General features: G+C 43.2%; 1 protein-coding gene across 1 annotated transcript; it reads right to left on the bottom strand.

Moving 5' to 3' along the window:
* Window positions 1–802: 802 nt before the first annotated feature.
* Window positions 803–12,879, bottom strand: usp38 (ubiquitin specific peptidase 38). Its single transcript, XM_048244064.1, is given in 15 exon segments — window positions 803–2,023; window positions 4,872–5,424; window positions 5,426–5,976; window positions 6,265–6,532; window positions 6,579–6,839; window positions 7,046–7,152; window positions 7,341–7,434; window positions 7,552–7,745; window positions 7,966–8,124; window positions 9,549–9,650; window positions 9,937–10,066; window positions 10,448–10,583; window positions 10,702–11,197; window positions 11,425–11,678; window positions 12,625–12,879. Coding segments are annotated over 14 exon segments (3,420 nt in total). The 5' UTR covers window positions 11,614–11,678; window positions 12,625–12,879; the 3' UTR covers window positions 803–1,843.
* Window positions 12,880–17,235: the final 4,356 nt, after the last annotated feature.

Raw genomic sequence — 17,235 nt, 5'->3', positions numbered from 1 at the left:
ACACTAATGGTAATCAGAAATAATTTGTTATAAAAAAAAGACTAAAATGTGTTGACTAAAACTGACTAAGACTAAGATACCTTTAGTTTTCTTTTGACAAAAACTAGACTAAAATGACGAGACTTTTAGTCGACTAAAACTTGACTAACAAAAATGATATTTGAATGACTAAATATGACAAAGACTAAAAAGGACATTTCGTCACAAGACTAAGACTATGACTAAATTAAAAATAGGTGACAAAATTAACACTAGTCCAGTGGACCCGAACATCCTGTGTGTAATATAAATGTGAAGGGGGTATGCAGGGGGTTCATTGAAAATGTTTTCTGATTTATGTTCCTCATAGAAAATGAGCCAAGGCCAATGAATCTTAGTTTAAAAAAATAATTATTTGTATCATTTTTATTAAGCTAAAAACTGAAACAGACCCGAACACCTTATAAGGGTTAATTGGCACAAGGCTCAATGTTTAGATAGGGGCACAGATTTTACAAATTTGTAAACGCATAACGCAAGTGTTGAGGTCTCTGTCAATGCTAATTTAAAAAACTATCCCCATAATGTTGTGGCCTGTTGATATTAGTAACAGTGTTTGATGTCAAGACTACCTATGCATGACTGGTTTCTAAAAGCCTGGGTAATGTTGAGAGCACAGCATCTTGCCTTGGCTCTCCCTTCAAGCACTTTTTGATCTTAGATCTGTGTCCCACACCAACAATCAATAGTGAGGGCACAGAAACTCACATTTGTGCATGTGTACGTGTGTGTGTGAGAAGAAGTGGAAACTGGGCACTGGGCGTATACTTGTATGGATCTTTACTTCAATTACAAAAAGTTTATTAATATTAACACTGTACAGCAAAAGCCAGTTTATTTTCATGAATCCATTAAAATCTTGTAGTTGATCTTAAAGTCATCATATACCTGTCCAGTTAGCTCACTTGAATAATGGCATGAAAAGGCACAGAAAAAACTGGATATTATTAAAAAATTAAATTATTAAAAACTCCCTGAAAGAAATAATTAGGAGTACTAAGTAGATATACATAACCAACCACCCCAAACCATTTGAATTCATCTTTAGAGGAACATTTAGCATGCAATTCGTGTTTATTTAAAGGGACTCAGATAATTTAAAAATCAAATTTGCACCAAGTTTTACCTCAAACGTAGGCCTAATCACCAATTCTATCAGTTTGCTGTCACAGTGTTGGCATGTAGTTTGTCATATGCAGTAAATTGTCTTTACTAGTGTTGTAATGCCAACCAAATCAATTCAAAAACACATCTTGAATTATCGACTATATATATGCAGAGTAAAAAAATAGTGTAAATGTAACTCCCGCCCATCTCTTTAAAGAAAAGGGGCTTGAAAAACACACTTGCATGTATTTTGCTTGCCATTTATAAAGAACAATCATTTAAACCTTCTTAAAACGTCTTATTTATTTAAGTTTCATGATGTTTCAGAGGAGATCTGAGTTGCATTGTATTATAATGCACTGATTTATTGCATTGCAAAATGTAATTCCCTATGATGTGTGTGTGCATCAGGGAAATAAAGTTGTAACTTTGCATTTAAGTAGTCTGAACTTCTCCTAAAAAAAGCAAAGAAAGAAAGGAAGAAAAACGCATGCACTCCAAAGAAATCGCAGGTTTAGAGGGTGAGGGGGAGAGTGGCTGAGGAGTCCATCATGGCTCCAAAATTTGAGGTCAGGGGTCATTTAACTTACTGTTCGCAAGAAAGCAAAACAAAAACACTGGGTCCAGTGTGATGGGTGGGAAAGCTTTTGAGTCCAGTGTGTCCCATCTGGTGTGTGTGAACATCCACTCATGGTTCTCAGAACACCAGCCTGCTGACAGTGTTGAAGCCTCCTCCTCCTCCTCCGCCGCCGCCTCCTCCTCCACCTGACGGGCCGCAGCTCCCGGGGGGTTCGTTGTCGTCTGAGCCGTTGGGCTTGAATGAGCAGGAGGCCGAGGCGGCCTGCAAGGCTCGTGTGCGTGCGGTCAGCTCCTGCTCCTGCGGACAACCAGAAGACAAGCTACTGAGGCCAGCCGCAAAGGGAGTCGGCACATTGATATTTTGTCTTGACCACTGAGTAGGGATGTAACGGTATGAAAATTTAACCTCACGGTTATAGTGACCAAAATTATCATGGTTTTCGGTATCATCACGGTATTTCTAAAAGTGTGTTCAATATGTTCAGAAAGCACTGATGGGCCTACACAAGCTGAAATAGTTTCAAAAAGTGTCCCGTTCACTTTTTTCTTCATGTTTAATTGGCTATGTGCTTATAGCTTAACTTACCCTACCATAACTTGGAGATTGCTATTTCTGTTATTTGGATGTAATGAGAGACCAAAGTAAGTGTTCAAAATAAAACTTTAGGCTATTATATTCTCCTCATAACGTGAGTGGAGTGGATTTAATGTGGACGCGAACATAAAAAGACGCAGATTGGCTACATGATACAGTGCACGTTTTGCGGTGAAAAAGTTCCGCCTTTTAAAATCAGGAGTAGCCTAATCCGAATCGTGGTTAAAACCATCAATTAGACAACAGAATCAGTAGGGTGCCAGTTTTGTTCCATTGTACCAGGCCTACTGTATGTCAAAAGCAGGCTCAGATGAAGCTGGGAAGGATTAAACACACGGTCTCCACACCGCGGTAATCAAGAGTGATAATCATGATATTTGAAATGAAAACGGTAATTATTAATCGTCAACATTTTTATCGCGGTTTACCATTATACCGGTAATCGTTACATCCCTACCACTGAGATCTATATAGTATAGATGAGGTGGTGAGAACTTAAGGCTCAATATGAACAGTGGCAGAGTTACAACTGCATAAGAACTGGTTTAAACAGTAGCCAAAACATGACTGTCAACTGGTGTCAATGAATGATGAACAGAGCTCCAACTCTTAAAAGGATATTCTAAGCATTCTTCTATGGTAACCAAAGAGCACAATTTTACAAATTCAGCATCTTGTTTTTGATAAGATGCCACCAATAGTATATAGTGTTAATTTTGTCACCTATTTTTAATTTAGTCATAGTCTTAGTCTTGTGACGAAATGTCCTTTTTAGCCTTTGTCATATTTAGTCATTCAAATATCATTTTTGTTAGTCAAGTCTAAAGACTAAAAGTCTCGTCATTTTAGTCTAGTTTTAGTCAAAAGAAAACTAAAGGTATCTTAGTCTTAGTCCGTTTTAGTCAACACATTTTAGTCTTTTTTTTTTTAAAACAAATTATTTCTGATTACCATTTGAGTCAAATAGTGTTTCACACATCTCAATTTTCCAACAATATTGTGTGTCCACAGGGCTACTGCGTCTGTTATAATTACTCATTCTGATTTTTTTGTCAGTCCGTATGTTTACATGCACAGGTAAGTCGAGCTACAGTTATAGCTTCGGCTGGGATTTGACCATAGACAGTAAAAGATTTGACTGGACCACTGTCATATTAAGTAGGCCAGTGTTTCTCAAAGTGTGGTCCGGGGGATCACCAAGTGGTCCCATGAGCAGGCGTGGTAAAATATAATATAGATGAGTTGTTTGCCAAATAACTTGTAGTTAATTCCAAACAGTTCTGCAACACTGTCTATGTAAGATATGCCAGTTTAAATCATACAGAATGAATCCTCTGACACAATAAGCAAAGTGCAAAGACAATAAGCAAAGTGGTTCAGTGAGTAGGCCTATAGACTAATTATAGGCTACTGTTGAAGTAGGTCTAATCTTTTTTTTTTTTTTTTTTAGCTAGGGTTAGTTAAGTGGTCCTGAAACTGAAATAGTTTGAGAAACACTGTCGTAGGGCCAATGTATTAATGTTTTACTCCGCCTCGCTAGATGGCGATATGTAAAACACAACACATTCCCCAAACAGACTCTCCATCTTAGCCATAGCTAACTTGCTAGCGAACTTTCTATATTAGCTTACTTGCTAGCAAACTTTGCATCATCAGTCTAACTAGAAGAATAGTTGACATTACATGCTGAACATTTTAATTATGGACATTCTGGGGATGTTAATTTGTATGAGAGAAGCTTCAACTTCTGGGTATGTAGCATTGTGGCATAAAGCTTAGGTTGCTAACTCTGGCAGAAATCTCCAGTGTTCTTGTTTAGTGTTGCAGCCACAGGGTTGCAGCAGCAGCAGCAGACTAGCCTACAGGAAAGCTGTTAGCATGATGAACATTATATTTTACATGAATATTTTGAAAACGTAACAGCTAGATATTCTGTCTTCTCATTTTGTAGACGAACATGAAGGGAGATTTTATCTTAGTTTTTATTTCATGCAAAACATTTTAATCTCGTCTTTTTTCGTCAACAATAATGCATCTTAAGATTGTCCTGAAACACTGACTAAGACTTTACTGACGTCTCGTCATCGTCTCGTCTTAGTCATGAAAAAAAAGGTCGTTGACGAACATATTTCCTCTCGTCTCGTCTGACGAAATTAACACTAATAGTATACACACAAATCCATCCACACTGCACTTTCCAACTGCCTGAACGCAGAAACACTAGCCCCTAGCATCATCTTGGGGTAGATGCACTACACTGACATGATCCAATCTTGCAAGGCAGTCTTATTATCATCATGAAGTTTGGCCCATATAATATCCAACTTGGTCAAGGATAACCAGCTTTTGGAAAAAAAAAAACGGGGAGCTGCTAAATGACTTGTAAAACAGCATAAATTCAATCATTTTCCCAATTTCTCAGTCACTGACAACTGACACCCACACAACTGGACAAATATTTGTCCAATTGCACTGATGTAGAGGAGCATGTTGGGTGTTAAGTCAGGACATTTCAGCGGCTCTGGCCGGGTCCTGAGTAGCGACCGCTCACCTGCAGGTAGAGTTTGTTGTCTTTGGTGATGGCGTCCATCAACTCCTTCTGGAGCGGGGGTTCAACGCCAGGCCTCAGGCCGTTGGTGGGGACCCCACTGCCTTGGGGCACCTCGCTGGAGCCCTGTTTCCGGTAGATGAGCACGTAGGCTGTGTCCTTCGGGAAGCGGCTGGTAACGTTCTGCACCGAATTGAAGGTTGTGAAGGTCACCCTGCTGTCATTGAACAGGATCCAGTCCCTGGCCGACGGGTCGTGTGACCCCTCCACCTTGCCACTGCCCGAGGCCAGTTCGGATTGGCTGGTGCAGCCGAGTCCTTCCTGTTCACCGCTGGAAGGCGTGAGGTGATTGGCTGTGCAGGGGGAGCTGTCCTCGTAATCGACGGCGCTCATGTTTCTGCCGTACGTGTAGTAGTGGCCGCTCTCAGAGGAAATCCCCGAGTGCATCACAACGGAGGTCAGAACGTAAGAAAAAGTCTGCACCTCGGTTTTGCTCTCGTCGTCTTCTCTTGGCGCGTCCATCACGGGTGCTCCTCTGTTGACGTTCCCGCGCGTCTTCCTCACCCCGGGTCTCCCCCATTCGTCCTCCTCTCTGCGATGGCTTGAGCTTCTTGGCCTGGTTCTCTCCGCTGTCAGGCGAGCGTGTGGCGGTCAGCACGCAGCGCGAGGGTGCCGCTGCCGGCGCCGTCTCCTGTTGGTGCCGAGGAGTAGGCTGTGCGTGCTCCAGGTGGACAGGCAGGCGCATGCACAGCGGAACGCGCACGTCGTCCACAATCTTGCGGCGTAGCTGGCGCGCGGCATCGTACGAGAAGCGCAGCAGCGTGAGGATGAGGTACTCGGGCGCCGCCACCACACGCACGCCCCGCTCGGCACGCTGCAGCGAGCCACACCGCTCGCAGAAGTAGCAGTTCTCCTCCTCCAGGATCTCCGGCGCCAGCAGATAGTCCACCAGGTCGGGCAGCGCAAGCGGTGGCCCGGTCCGCACCGGAGGTGGGGGGCTGTGACGGCCGGCGCCAGGTCCGACCCCCGCCCCAGCGGGCCTATCCCAGGGTGACACGTCTCGCCGGGCCGCTATTGACGCCGGCCAGCATTGCGGCTGTGCTGGGGGCTGATCCCAAGGGCAGAAGGGCCAGCTTTATCAGTCAGTAAATGGCCTCCTCGGACAATACTGTGGCAGCTGGCGCAGCTTAATGCCCAGTGGGACAAGCGTCCGCCAAACATGCGCTCCACCAGGGTCGGCCCGTCGGTCACCGGACCGCCATCAGGGGCAGCGTGGGGGGTTTGCGCAGCACCAGCGTCTTGAGTGAAGCTAATGGACTGCTCAGCACCAGCGTCTTGAATGGAGCTAATGGACTGGTCAGCACAGCGGTCTTGGTGGAGCTAAGGGACTGGGCACAAGCACCAGCTGCCTTGGTGGAGCCAAGGGACTGCCCCCGGTGGGGCTGTAATGACGGCGCCAGGTCGACCCGTCCAGCGTGGCGGGGCCTATCTCCAGTAAACGCGGTCGCCGCCGCCATTGGCCATTGACGCCGCCGCATTGCGGGCTGTGCTGGGGCTGATCCTGGGGCGGGCAGAAGGCCAGCGAGAGGTCAGTAAATGGCTCCTCCTTCTCGGACACACTGTGGCAGCGAAGCGAATCACCGTGGACAAAGCGTCCACCAGCGCTAAACATCGCAGCTCCACCAGAATTGACCCGTCCCGGTCACGGACGCCATCAGGGGTCGGCGTGGGGGGGCAGCGTGGGGGGTTTGCGCAGCACCAGCGTCTTGAGTGAAGCTAATGGACTGCTCAGCACCAGCGTCTTGAATGGAGCTAATGGACTGGTCAGCACCAGCGTCTTGGGTGGAGCTAAGGGACTGGTCAGCACCAGCGTCTTGGGTGGAGTTAAGGGACTGATCAGATGGAGAGACCTCACTGTGCTTTGGCTTAGCCTCTGCCAGGGCTCGAAGTGCTTTCTCTTCCTCATGTAACCTGCATACAAAGACACAACCAGATACAACCACCATCGATAAAATGAACATACATTGCATTTGGGCTATTACTACTGCTGATCTTCAAGTGGCCTGCTTCACAAGTCTGCCATTTACTGACAATCTGACAGCTAATGTTGCTTTCCGTTTACAAGCTCTTATTGTCTGGTGTGTTGGAGGCTCTCATGGCAGCGTGTTTGTGGTTACCGGTCTAAAAGGAAGCGCAAGTACTCAGAGCAGTCCTGCTGAGAGCCCACAGTAAACCAGGGAGGGCGGGAGGCCTCAAAGAAATTCCTGGGTGCGTATGCCGCTCTCTGTGGGAGAGGAAAGAGAAAAGGTGAAATACCTGCTGTTTCTTTCAGCAGTTTATACAGAGAATGGCTCCAAATATCACTCTGGAACTCTATAGTGAAAGGTTTTAGGTGTAAAAGCTCTGACTTTTATTTGTCAGGGAAAAAAATAGATATGTATTGATAATGTTTTGAGCAATACTGTGTGTCACCTGTGTGTGAGCCAGAAACGCAAACAGGAGCTGCAGTTTCTTCATCAAAGTATTGCTGCCGTTCAGCTGCAGTGATAACACATGCCGCCTGAAACTGGAGAGAGAGAGGGAGATTATGAGTGCAGTGCCAGAAAGTCTTCATGAGCAATGGCCTTCTATGGCAGGAGAGTGGCCATTGATCCTGATCCTGCTTTGACCCAACGGTACTCACTCGGTGGCCATGAAGAGGGTCTGGATGACGCTGTTCATGTAGCAGGTGTTGCCCAGGTTCACCAGGCCCGTCTTCCCTGTCTCAGACTTCCCAGCCAGCTGCATTAGGCCCGGGGCAAACAAGTTGGACTGGGATGTCCAGGCACTTTGGTTCAGGATCAGCTTGATCTTCTCCTCACTTGGCTTAGGTAGGTCCTAAACAGAACAAGCAACAGTCTCCATTGTATTTTTTTTTTTTTTTTTTTTTTTTTTCAATAAGATGTGTTCCATGGATCTGGCCATTTCAACGCACTGGCAAAATCTGGCTTTAAATTGCTGGCTTTCTAAGTGAATGTGCACTTTTTTGGTCAACACATAATTTTTTAACATGCTTCAAAGTACAGTAGATTTATTTCATGATCTTTAGTTTCCTTACTTTAATGGCTTCCAGGATGCTGTCGTAGAGATCTGGAAAGCCAGAATACTGGTACATCATGCAGTGGATGAGCTCCGTAAACTGTAGAAGGAAGGCCTTACTAGTTGGCAGGCCATCACCGCGCAGGCTCTGAACCAGCTGGACAACATGGGGCACCACCTAGGACACGGTCCAAGAACACACACATCAACTAAATGCTGGATGTTCATTCATCAATTTTCTATTTTCAACAGTAGACAACAACTAACAGTCTCAAATCTAAAGACAATTGGCCCACAGGATTTTAGAGATTTGCTATCTGCACTAAGGCAGTTTAACTACGTGCAGGTGAAGTATTGCACTGCACTTTTGTGTCACGAGTGTATGTGATATATAACTGAAGTGTAGAGGTGTTCGCACATCTATACCGATTCTACAGGTGCTGGATACTAGAAATACTGAGTAAAACAAAAGAAAAGATATCCGCACACTGTTTCTAAAGCTCCCAGGTTAATGGTGGGTGATACTTGAGCTTTAGAAACAGTGTATGTGATATATAACCAGTCTGTGCACACAGAGATAGAAAAAGAGATCAGTGTTTCCTTTCCTTACGTTGAATTTGGGACGGTGGCCCGCCATGGCAAAACGAATGCCGCCATGGTATCCGAATTAAGGAAGACGCACAATGTAGTTACGGTTGCCTTTTAAATGATCGTGCTGATGTATCCTCTCCCGCTGACTATTGCAATTTAACAATAAGTAGAACTAGTCATAAGTTCTTATAGACCGTCCAGTTTCACTCCACATATTCCGCAGTGTTTCCTCTTCATTTTGTAGCGGTGGCCACTGCTTCAGAATTAGGGCTGGTGCACAATATTGTCCGGGTGCATGGTAGGCTATCAGTGCCCTCACTGGGCCCTCACTGTGGTGCTCACATCCTCAGTCAATCAGAGGTACCTGTCTAGTTTTATTCCATAAATATAATGTTTTTATAGACGTGAGTGGCATACGCTGTCAAGAGCATCTATTTACTATACCATAGGCTTATATCTGTCAACATTGCAAAAACTACAGAGGTCTCTCTGCTGAGTGTTGCACACTCAATCGGGATTCAGTGCAGGTAAAAGGTATCGACTTGTAGGCTAGTAACAAAGGTAAAACGGGATTATAGCAACTTTTGTGTTTTAGTGTTTTCTCATTGTCAACGTGAACTATGATGATGTCCATGTTTAGTATGTTTTTTAATTTAGTCAAGCAGCAACATGTGGTTAATACATGGGATAACGTGACATGAGTAAGACAGAAGATGGGCCTGTCTTTAGGAGCCTAGTCCTGAATCCGGGGCCTCTCAAATAACGTTAAAATGGTGTGATTGAAAAAAAAAAAATCCCAGGGCAGACACCCCCCGGACCCCCTGTGTTATTATTATTAGGCTATAGGTCCAAATTAAGCTGTAGGTCCTGAGTAGTCTAAGCCTAAGTTTTTTTTTTTTTTTTTAATGCAGTGTAATTTGTGAAAGAGCCATTGTGTTGTGTGTAAATAGAGACAGACTGACCTGCCCCCACTGCTAAAAAAAATCTAGAGGAGAAACACTGATTGCTCACCAGGTGGAAAGCCTCTGGGGAGTGTTGGAAACTCAGGAGCATGTGGGACAGAACCACCAGAGCCCCCTGCCGCACGATGGGGTACCACAGACGATTGAAGACCTACACACACACACACACACACACACACACACACACACACACACACAGAGAATAAATACATACACATTAAACAAACATTGCCTATTAGTAAGAGGAGAAAACAAAAAACAAAATCATCGACATAAATGGAAATCTGAGCACTTTCTATAGGCAGAACCTTCACCTGGACATATTCACTTTAAAAACATTAATTTATCAGTACAACCATCATGTCTTAAGCAAACATCCTGAAATTGAAAAAAAAATGAGGAGCAATAAGTACAGACTCTCTCAAGCGCACACACACCAGTTCAATTTTGAGCAAGGTGACGTCTATGAGGATAGTGAACTTCTGCACTGAGGCCAGTCCCTTCAGTAGAGCGATGACCCAGGTATCAACATGGTTAGCGAGGGGCCAGGACAACCAGTCAATCATCCTACGGGACAGAAAGAATGAATGTCATATGTGGTGAAGACCATTACTATCACAATAAACAGTGCACTTACAGGCCAAAGCAGTCACCACACTAACACAGCCAAAGCGACAACTGACCTATGAACCCAGTGACCTGGACATTCTGCCCTGTCTGTTGAGCAAAAAAACCCTCACAAAGAAAAGCCATGCGCACAGTCACAGTGCCACTGTGGAAACAAACAACCTCTGGTTCGAGCAAAACACCTGACAAATGACCATAGACCTTAACACAGAATCTGAAACAGTGTTAACACTGTTGATGAAGAGGGAGAGAAAAAAAATGCAAAAACAGGCATTTGCTCATTTTGGCAACAAGCCACAACAAAAACACACCCACACACACCTGCAGAGGGCCTTGGTCATGCTGGCGTCTTTGACGTTGTGGTCAGTGGTGAGGCTCTTGATGAGCACGGCGATCATCTGCAGGGGGATGTGCTGCACCAGGCTGGCCAGAGAGATGGACGGCTCAAATGCAGGGTCTGCAGCGTAACGGGGATAACGGACACAATTGGGAAGGATGACTTACAGTTGTAGTGGCCTGTAGAGTGTGTATAGATGTTTGTGTGTGTGTGGGGGGGGGGGGGGGGGTCCTCTAACCTGTGGAGGAGATGATGGCAAACACCTCCTGCAGAGAGGGCAGCAGGGCCGCAGGCTCGGCCTTCCAGATGCCCTGCAGCAGCTCGCTGACGCGGTTCACCTGCGCCACAAACTCCCTCAGGTCCTTCTCCTGGCTGGTGGTGCACTGGAAGTGGCTCATGGTGCGCACCAGCTGCTGGCAGAACAGCGCCCCCTGGCCCTTGTCACGGGGAACGCACTGTGGGAAGTCAGCGAGCAGCGCCGCTAGGCGGGCGCATAGCACGGGCTTGGGCCGCTCGCAGACCAGGCGCAGGACCTCCGTCTGGAGCGCTGCCGCCACCTCCAGCACAGCCGGGCAGCTGATGAGCAGGCGAAGGCAGCCGTGGAGGAAGTCGATGAGCGCCGGGTGGTGCCGGTCCAGGGGCCCATAGCCTTGCTGCAGCAGGCCCAGAACAAAGTCCTTGCTGACAAAGCGGGCAAATTCATCGCGGTGGTAGCGTGCATATGCTTCCTGAACCTGTCAGCCACACAGAAAAAAACAAACATCTCATCTCAACTCTCACATATCACATGAGCTGATGCTTCACTGGCAGAGAAGTGATCCCAAATGACACATAGGCTAACCACGATAGCCTTCCTTTTTCACAATCATAAAGCACTTTACCATGACTGAAAACTTGAAACATGTCACACATAGGTGGCAAGAGGAATAGTATTTTGCTTTAAGAGAGGGTGAGTGCATACCTGTTGCCCTGTCTGTCTCTGGAAAGCATCCTCGCCAAGCAGGATGAGGCGTGTTGTGAGGGCATAGAGTGCATGACACTGCTCCTCTGTCACCTCTTTCTCTGCCGCTTCCACCACCTTGCGCACTATGGCCCGCTTGACTGGCAGCGGGTGTGAGGAGGTCACGAGTGCCTCCAGGATCTTGTCCATGGTGATGGTGATGACAAGCCTCTAGAGAACAGCGCCAGTGTGGAGGCACATGAGAGAAACCTCACCTAGATATGATAGGGCAGAAAAGGTGAAGTGTAGTCAACATAGTCTGCCAACATACACAGTCAAGATAAATAAGATTCCTTAAGAGCCACAAACCATCCAAAAATGTGTGTGTGTGTGACAGAAGACAAATTGACTTGGCAATGCACTGAACAATAATGAGCTTATTACTTGAAAACTGATAAAGTGGTTTGCATTTGACAACAGTAAACAACATTTGTGACGTGCATCAGTCCCTCATACAACACTGAGTAACGTGAATCCAGACATTCCCCTTGATATGGACATATCGCATATGTGCTTCACTAAGCAAGGCACAACTACAGTCGCACTGGCGAAGCAATTATATCCGATGCCGAAAAAAAGAGTAAGTTACATGGCCATGGTGTATTCAATGTCGGTTTCTGAATCTGTTCAATAACGTTAGCCAAGTAGCTTTTCTGGTAGCCCAACAATAACTCTTTTTTTAAGGAAAGGGCAGCTGTTTCCCCACACTCAGCTCTAATTTCACGTCAAAAATATTAATTACCATGTATTGTCATTAAATCAACCACGCGGTATTTCCCGGTGACATTTTCAGTGTTTGTTATACCAAAGACCATTGATTACTAACCCTCTCTGGTTATACGTTAGCATGCTAGCTAGCTATGCTATCCTGCTAAATTACATCGAAGAGATGAGTACTGTATCGATAACGTTGATTTTTCGCTGAACTGAACACAACTACCAAGTTGAAAACAAACAAAATCTGTTGCTTTCTTAACGCGTTGACAATGTCAAAACCAATCAAATCAAAACTCAAATTCTTTAAATTAAGATTGCCTCGTCTGGTAAGTAAGTTCTATCACAGCTCAGAGGCGAAACAAAGCAGGCCATGGATGCCACTGACTTAGCAAAAAAAAAAAAAAAGCTTCCCCTCACTTGTGCCAATTCACGACTCATACTTACCAACATCTGCAATTTTCAAGACGTTTAAATGTTGTGTTAAACGACCATTGTACCGTCTTGAACGATGGATTGATATTTAACTTGCTGTTTTAATTTCTGTCAGTAGAATCGTCTGAATTTAACCATGGGCTCAGTAGAACCTGACGTCACTTACGGGGTCCATTGCTTGTCACTCAGGACCTCAGATTAGGACCTTTCTTTAATGCCGTTATGAAACGTCGCATTCTGGGTTCAACAATAGCAGGTTAAACTAAATCCTACAAAGAGTATGAATACCGAAATTAACCAAATTTAAAGCAACTAGATTTATGATAAGTATATATGATTAGACTACCTGATGTGGATTTTACCAAGAATTTATTGACTGTCCTCTGTGTTTTATGAGCTGGGGAGGTCTGAGGGGTATTCGTGGTTTGGGGACAAACGCTATGATGCGTCCGAGCAAACATTGCAACTCCATTAGGACAAATGAGCGTCTGGCAATGCTGCGCCGGACGCCGGACAGGGCGTTTAAATCATAATGTGGAACCAATAGCAGGTTAAACTAAACAAAGAGTACGAATACCGAAATTAACCAAATTTAAAGCAACTACATTTATGATAAGTATATATGATTAGACTACCTGATGTGGATCTGGTGGAACTCTCGGTTCGCGAACATTCTAATCACATATTTGTGACCGTAGCCTACTCCTCAACAGGTTAATAGCAAAAGTGCATTCTGAGAATGAGCCCCATTTAGTTAGTGTCAGAGTGACACCTGCATTACTATAGTACTGACAACCACAACTCAGAAGTGTCAAGCTCAACTTCTCGAAGTGTCTTAGCTTGATATACACAATTAAGTCATGTCTTGCAGTGACGCAGGGCACTTTCTGCCGTTAGTCCGGGGACTTTCCCCTAAGCTGAGTTATAGAAACTACGTTCTCCGACTGTAGCTTAGTTAGCAGATCTTCAGAATACCCGTATGACTAGAGGACATGGCAGCTCTTTAAACCACCCGAAATGCAAATACATCTTAACAATGGTGGTTTAAAAATGTACTTTAATTATTTTTTGTTTCAGACATTGTTATCCCGATGTAAAAGTACGCCTATAAACAAAATAATTTGTACAGTATTCGTCGTGTTAAAAAAAGGTTTAGTCTCTTTAGAGTTTCTCTTAGTGCGTTTAAATAGTGACGTCATTGTTACTTCCGGGGTTGTTGTTTTTTTACCCGTGTCACGGTAGGCTATTACTTTTTCGTTGGTCATTAATTCGAATAGGCCTACACTTTGATATCTAAAAGATGAATACATTCATTTGGAAAATCTCATTTGAAAAGTCCAACCCATTTCAAGAGGCTATAGCTAAACACTGACATTTAGCTCTCAATCTAAAACATTTTCCTCTGAATAACATGCAGAAAACAGGGCTTTAAAAAAATAGATAGCCTAATACATTAATAATTCAGAAAAACAGCTCTGTTTTTCTTAAATAATGTTTTTTTTACATTACAGTTTTTCTTGATCGCTTTACAGTTTTTCCTTGATCGCTTTGATGCTTGTGTCAACTCTGACCTCACGTTTAGTTAACACCCATGTCTGAACAAAAGCAGTCTGGCCAAAATGACACATCTTTATGGAGTCAAAATAGGGTCTTTAATATTGAGCTTGTGTAAAGCTGTTCACATGTGTAATAAAGTTTTGCAGCTGTGCAAAAGGAGTTCTGTATGTGCAAAGACATTTCGTACCGGTAGAAATAAAATAAATAAAATAAAATATTTTGTACATGTGTGAAAAAATTTTACCTGCACAGACAAATAAAAATAGACAAATTTCATTGAACTACGTATCATTTTTCATCTAAATAGACCTACAGTAAACACCTTTTGTACTGTTTTCTTCACCAAATAGGCAATACAGTACTTTGTCTGAATGTGCATTACATCCATACTTGCAAATACCAACACAGAACAGACATGGCATCTCTTATAATAATAATAATAAAAATAATAATAATAATAATAATGATAATAAGCTTTATTTGTATAGCACCTTTCATACACAGAATGCAGCTCAAAGTGCTTTACATTTGGAGCATATGCAGCTAACACACGACCAAATGGCAACGTTGCCTATAAATTGCAATTTGGTCATGGCGACATTACTTTCTGGCAACAACGCCATGACCAAATTGCCTGCAGGAAGTTGCCATTAAGTAAACAAATTACGTTGCCGCAACGTAGTGGCTTGGTAATTTTGATAACGTTGCCTCTTGGTACTGTGAGTGACGTTGCCACAACGTTGCCTACAGGAAGTTGCCATTAAGTAAACAAATTACATTGCCGCAACGTAGTGCCTTGGTAATTTTGCTAACTTTGCCACTTGGTAACGCAAGTAATGTTGTGGCAACGGAGTGTTGTGGTCATTTACTTACCGTGATACGTCAAACTTCAGAATTACACCAGTATTAAAGGCTGTTTCCATGTCCAGCACAAATGTTAGGTTTGAATGCTATGCTGGATATGTATGACAATTTCTAGTGTAGAATTTGTATTTCCATTTTATAGTGACAATAAAGGGCTCACCTTCAGACAGCAAAGCAAAACCCATAGGCCAACATGCTATCAAGTCAAACTATCTTCGAGCCGGAAAAATTAACCACTGGTTTGTATTGTTTATTCACTACCTAGGGATGACTCAATTCCCACAGAAACTATTTGTGCTCAACTAAGATTAATCCAGAACTACATAACAATTCTCAGTTCCACAAACTCTGACCCAGTTGAAAAAATAGCAATGACATATATTCAGATACAGAATTGATGAAGCATTTATTTTAAATGCATATACAGGGACCACATAAATAAATCACAACGACAATTCTTTCTATTAAAACAACATTTGAAGTCAAATTCATGCGTTTCACAAATTGAAGTGATGTACTAACAAACCACATTGTCGGGTAGGCATTGGTCACCCAGTACAGAGCATGAAGGCCTTGGAGTGGCTGAGGTGGAGAGTAGCTACAACAGTGACTGCTAATCAGAATCCAATCCTAATGTTAAAGCTGTCTAGTGCAATTTTGATCTCCCTCTTGTTATCCAATTACTGGCCACAATAACAGTCTTTTCTCCCAAAAACTCCACAATACTAATTTTGTAATCAAACACAGAGAAGTTAATTACAGTAAAAAATATTGTGTCTGTATGAAAAATTGCAGTGATAATACTCTGATGAGAGCACAAATGACAACATACTGCAATGTCATGAAGAATGGCCATGAAGATTATTTTTCCCTAACAGGAATCTTGATTGCACTTTGTTTCAATCACCTCAAAACAGTCATTGATCTTGAATTTTAGTACTCCGACTAATGTTGAATACATGCTAAAATCCTTTACGTCAATCATGTCACAAATTCTATGCAAGTTCTGCAAAACACCATTGCTGTTGTGAGGTTTTTTAAATTTGTTTTGTTTTTGTTTTCCATTTCAGAGGACAGCTACTGGCCACTCAACAACCCCACACAGAGGGCAAAATAAAAAAAGTTTATATTTTACAAAGGACCAAGACCACCAAAAAAGATGACTACACAGCATAAACTCACCTGCATACCCTACAACTTGTAGGTCCAAGGTCCTAGGTCAAGCTAAGCCTTATAAACACAATTTCCCACAGACCTCCATCAAAACACACAAAGTAGCACACAGAATAGCACTACATAGAAAGTAAGTTAACCCATCAAATGCTTCCACTTGAACAGGTAGACTAGGAATAATGGCCTGACAAGAAATGCGTTGAACAAGCTGGTGGCTGTATGGACAAGGCTTGAGGTGCAGCACAAATGAAATACAGCCATGGGTATATCATTTACTAATCACACTCTCACGCAGGACATTTTGCCCAATTAACAGAACTATATAAGATGCTATTTCAAAATACTATCGGAAACGACAAACAAAGACTGTGGTCGGCATCTCCCATTTAAAACAGTGATTCACAAGGCATATAAGGGACAGGGAAACACTAGACCCAAAAGGTAACTGCCCCCCAGTTTTCTATCAAGCTGAAGTTGTCCTTAAGCCGCAGAGGGGCTGGTTCTGCTGTTGCAGCTGAGTTAGGGTTGTCAAGATGTCCTTTTGCCTCCAGTCCTCTTTAAAATGGTGGATCCCAGCATCCTCAGTTCGGTTCCTGGAAATAAAAAGGGGAAAAAAAAGGTAAGAATTTCTTACTTTCTGTTCACATACATATATTATGCTGACAAACAGTTTAATAAAATATCCAGTGAAATGAAAAAGTGTGTGAGGGCAGCTATAAAAGAACTATAAAAGAAAGTGTCTAGCTGGCTTTGACAAATTGGTCTTGTTTTTATGCCTGTAACTCACAGATGAGTTGTGACCAAGTAATCTCCATGCTTGGTCACAACTGAATGGTTCAAAATAGAATAATAAACAGACTAAATTAACATACAAATTAATATATAGTAATAAAAATATATAAGAGGGGGGAGCATTAACCCTTTGAGACCTTGAATTTGTTATACATCCTATATCTTGTTTTTGTTTATTTTTCAGGACAGTCAGGGATTTGTACCCATCTGGGAAAATATAATGCATAGTCTCTTATG

The sequence above is a fragment of the Alosa alosa genome, chromosome 1, assembly GCF_017589495.1.
Source record: "Alosa alosa isolate M-15738 ecotype Scorff River chromosome 1, AALO_Geno_1.1, whole genome shotgun sequence".
NCBI classification, from domain to species: Eukaryota; Metazoa; Chordata; class Actinopteri; order Clupeiformes; family Clupeidae; genus Alosa; species Alosa alosa.
This window is presented reverse-complemented; position numbering and strand designations above follow the sequence as displayed.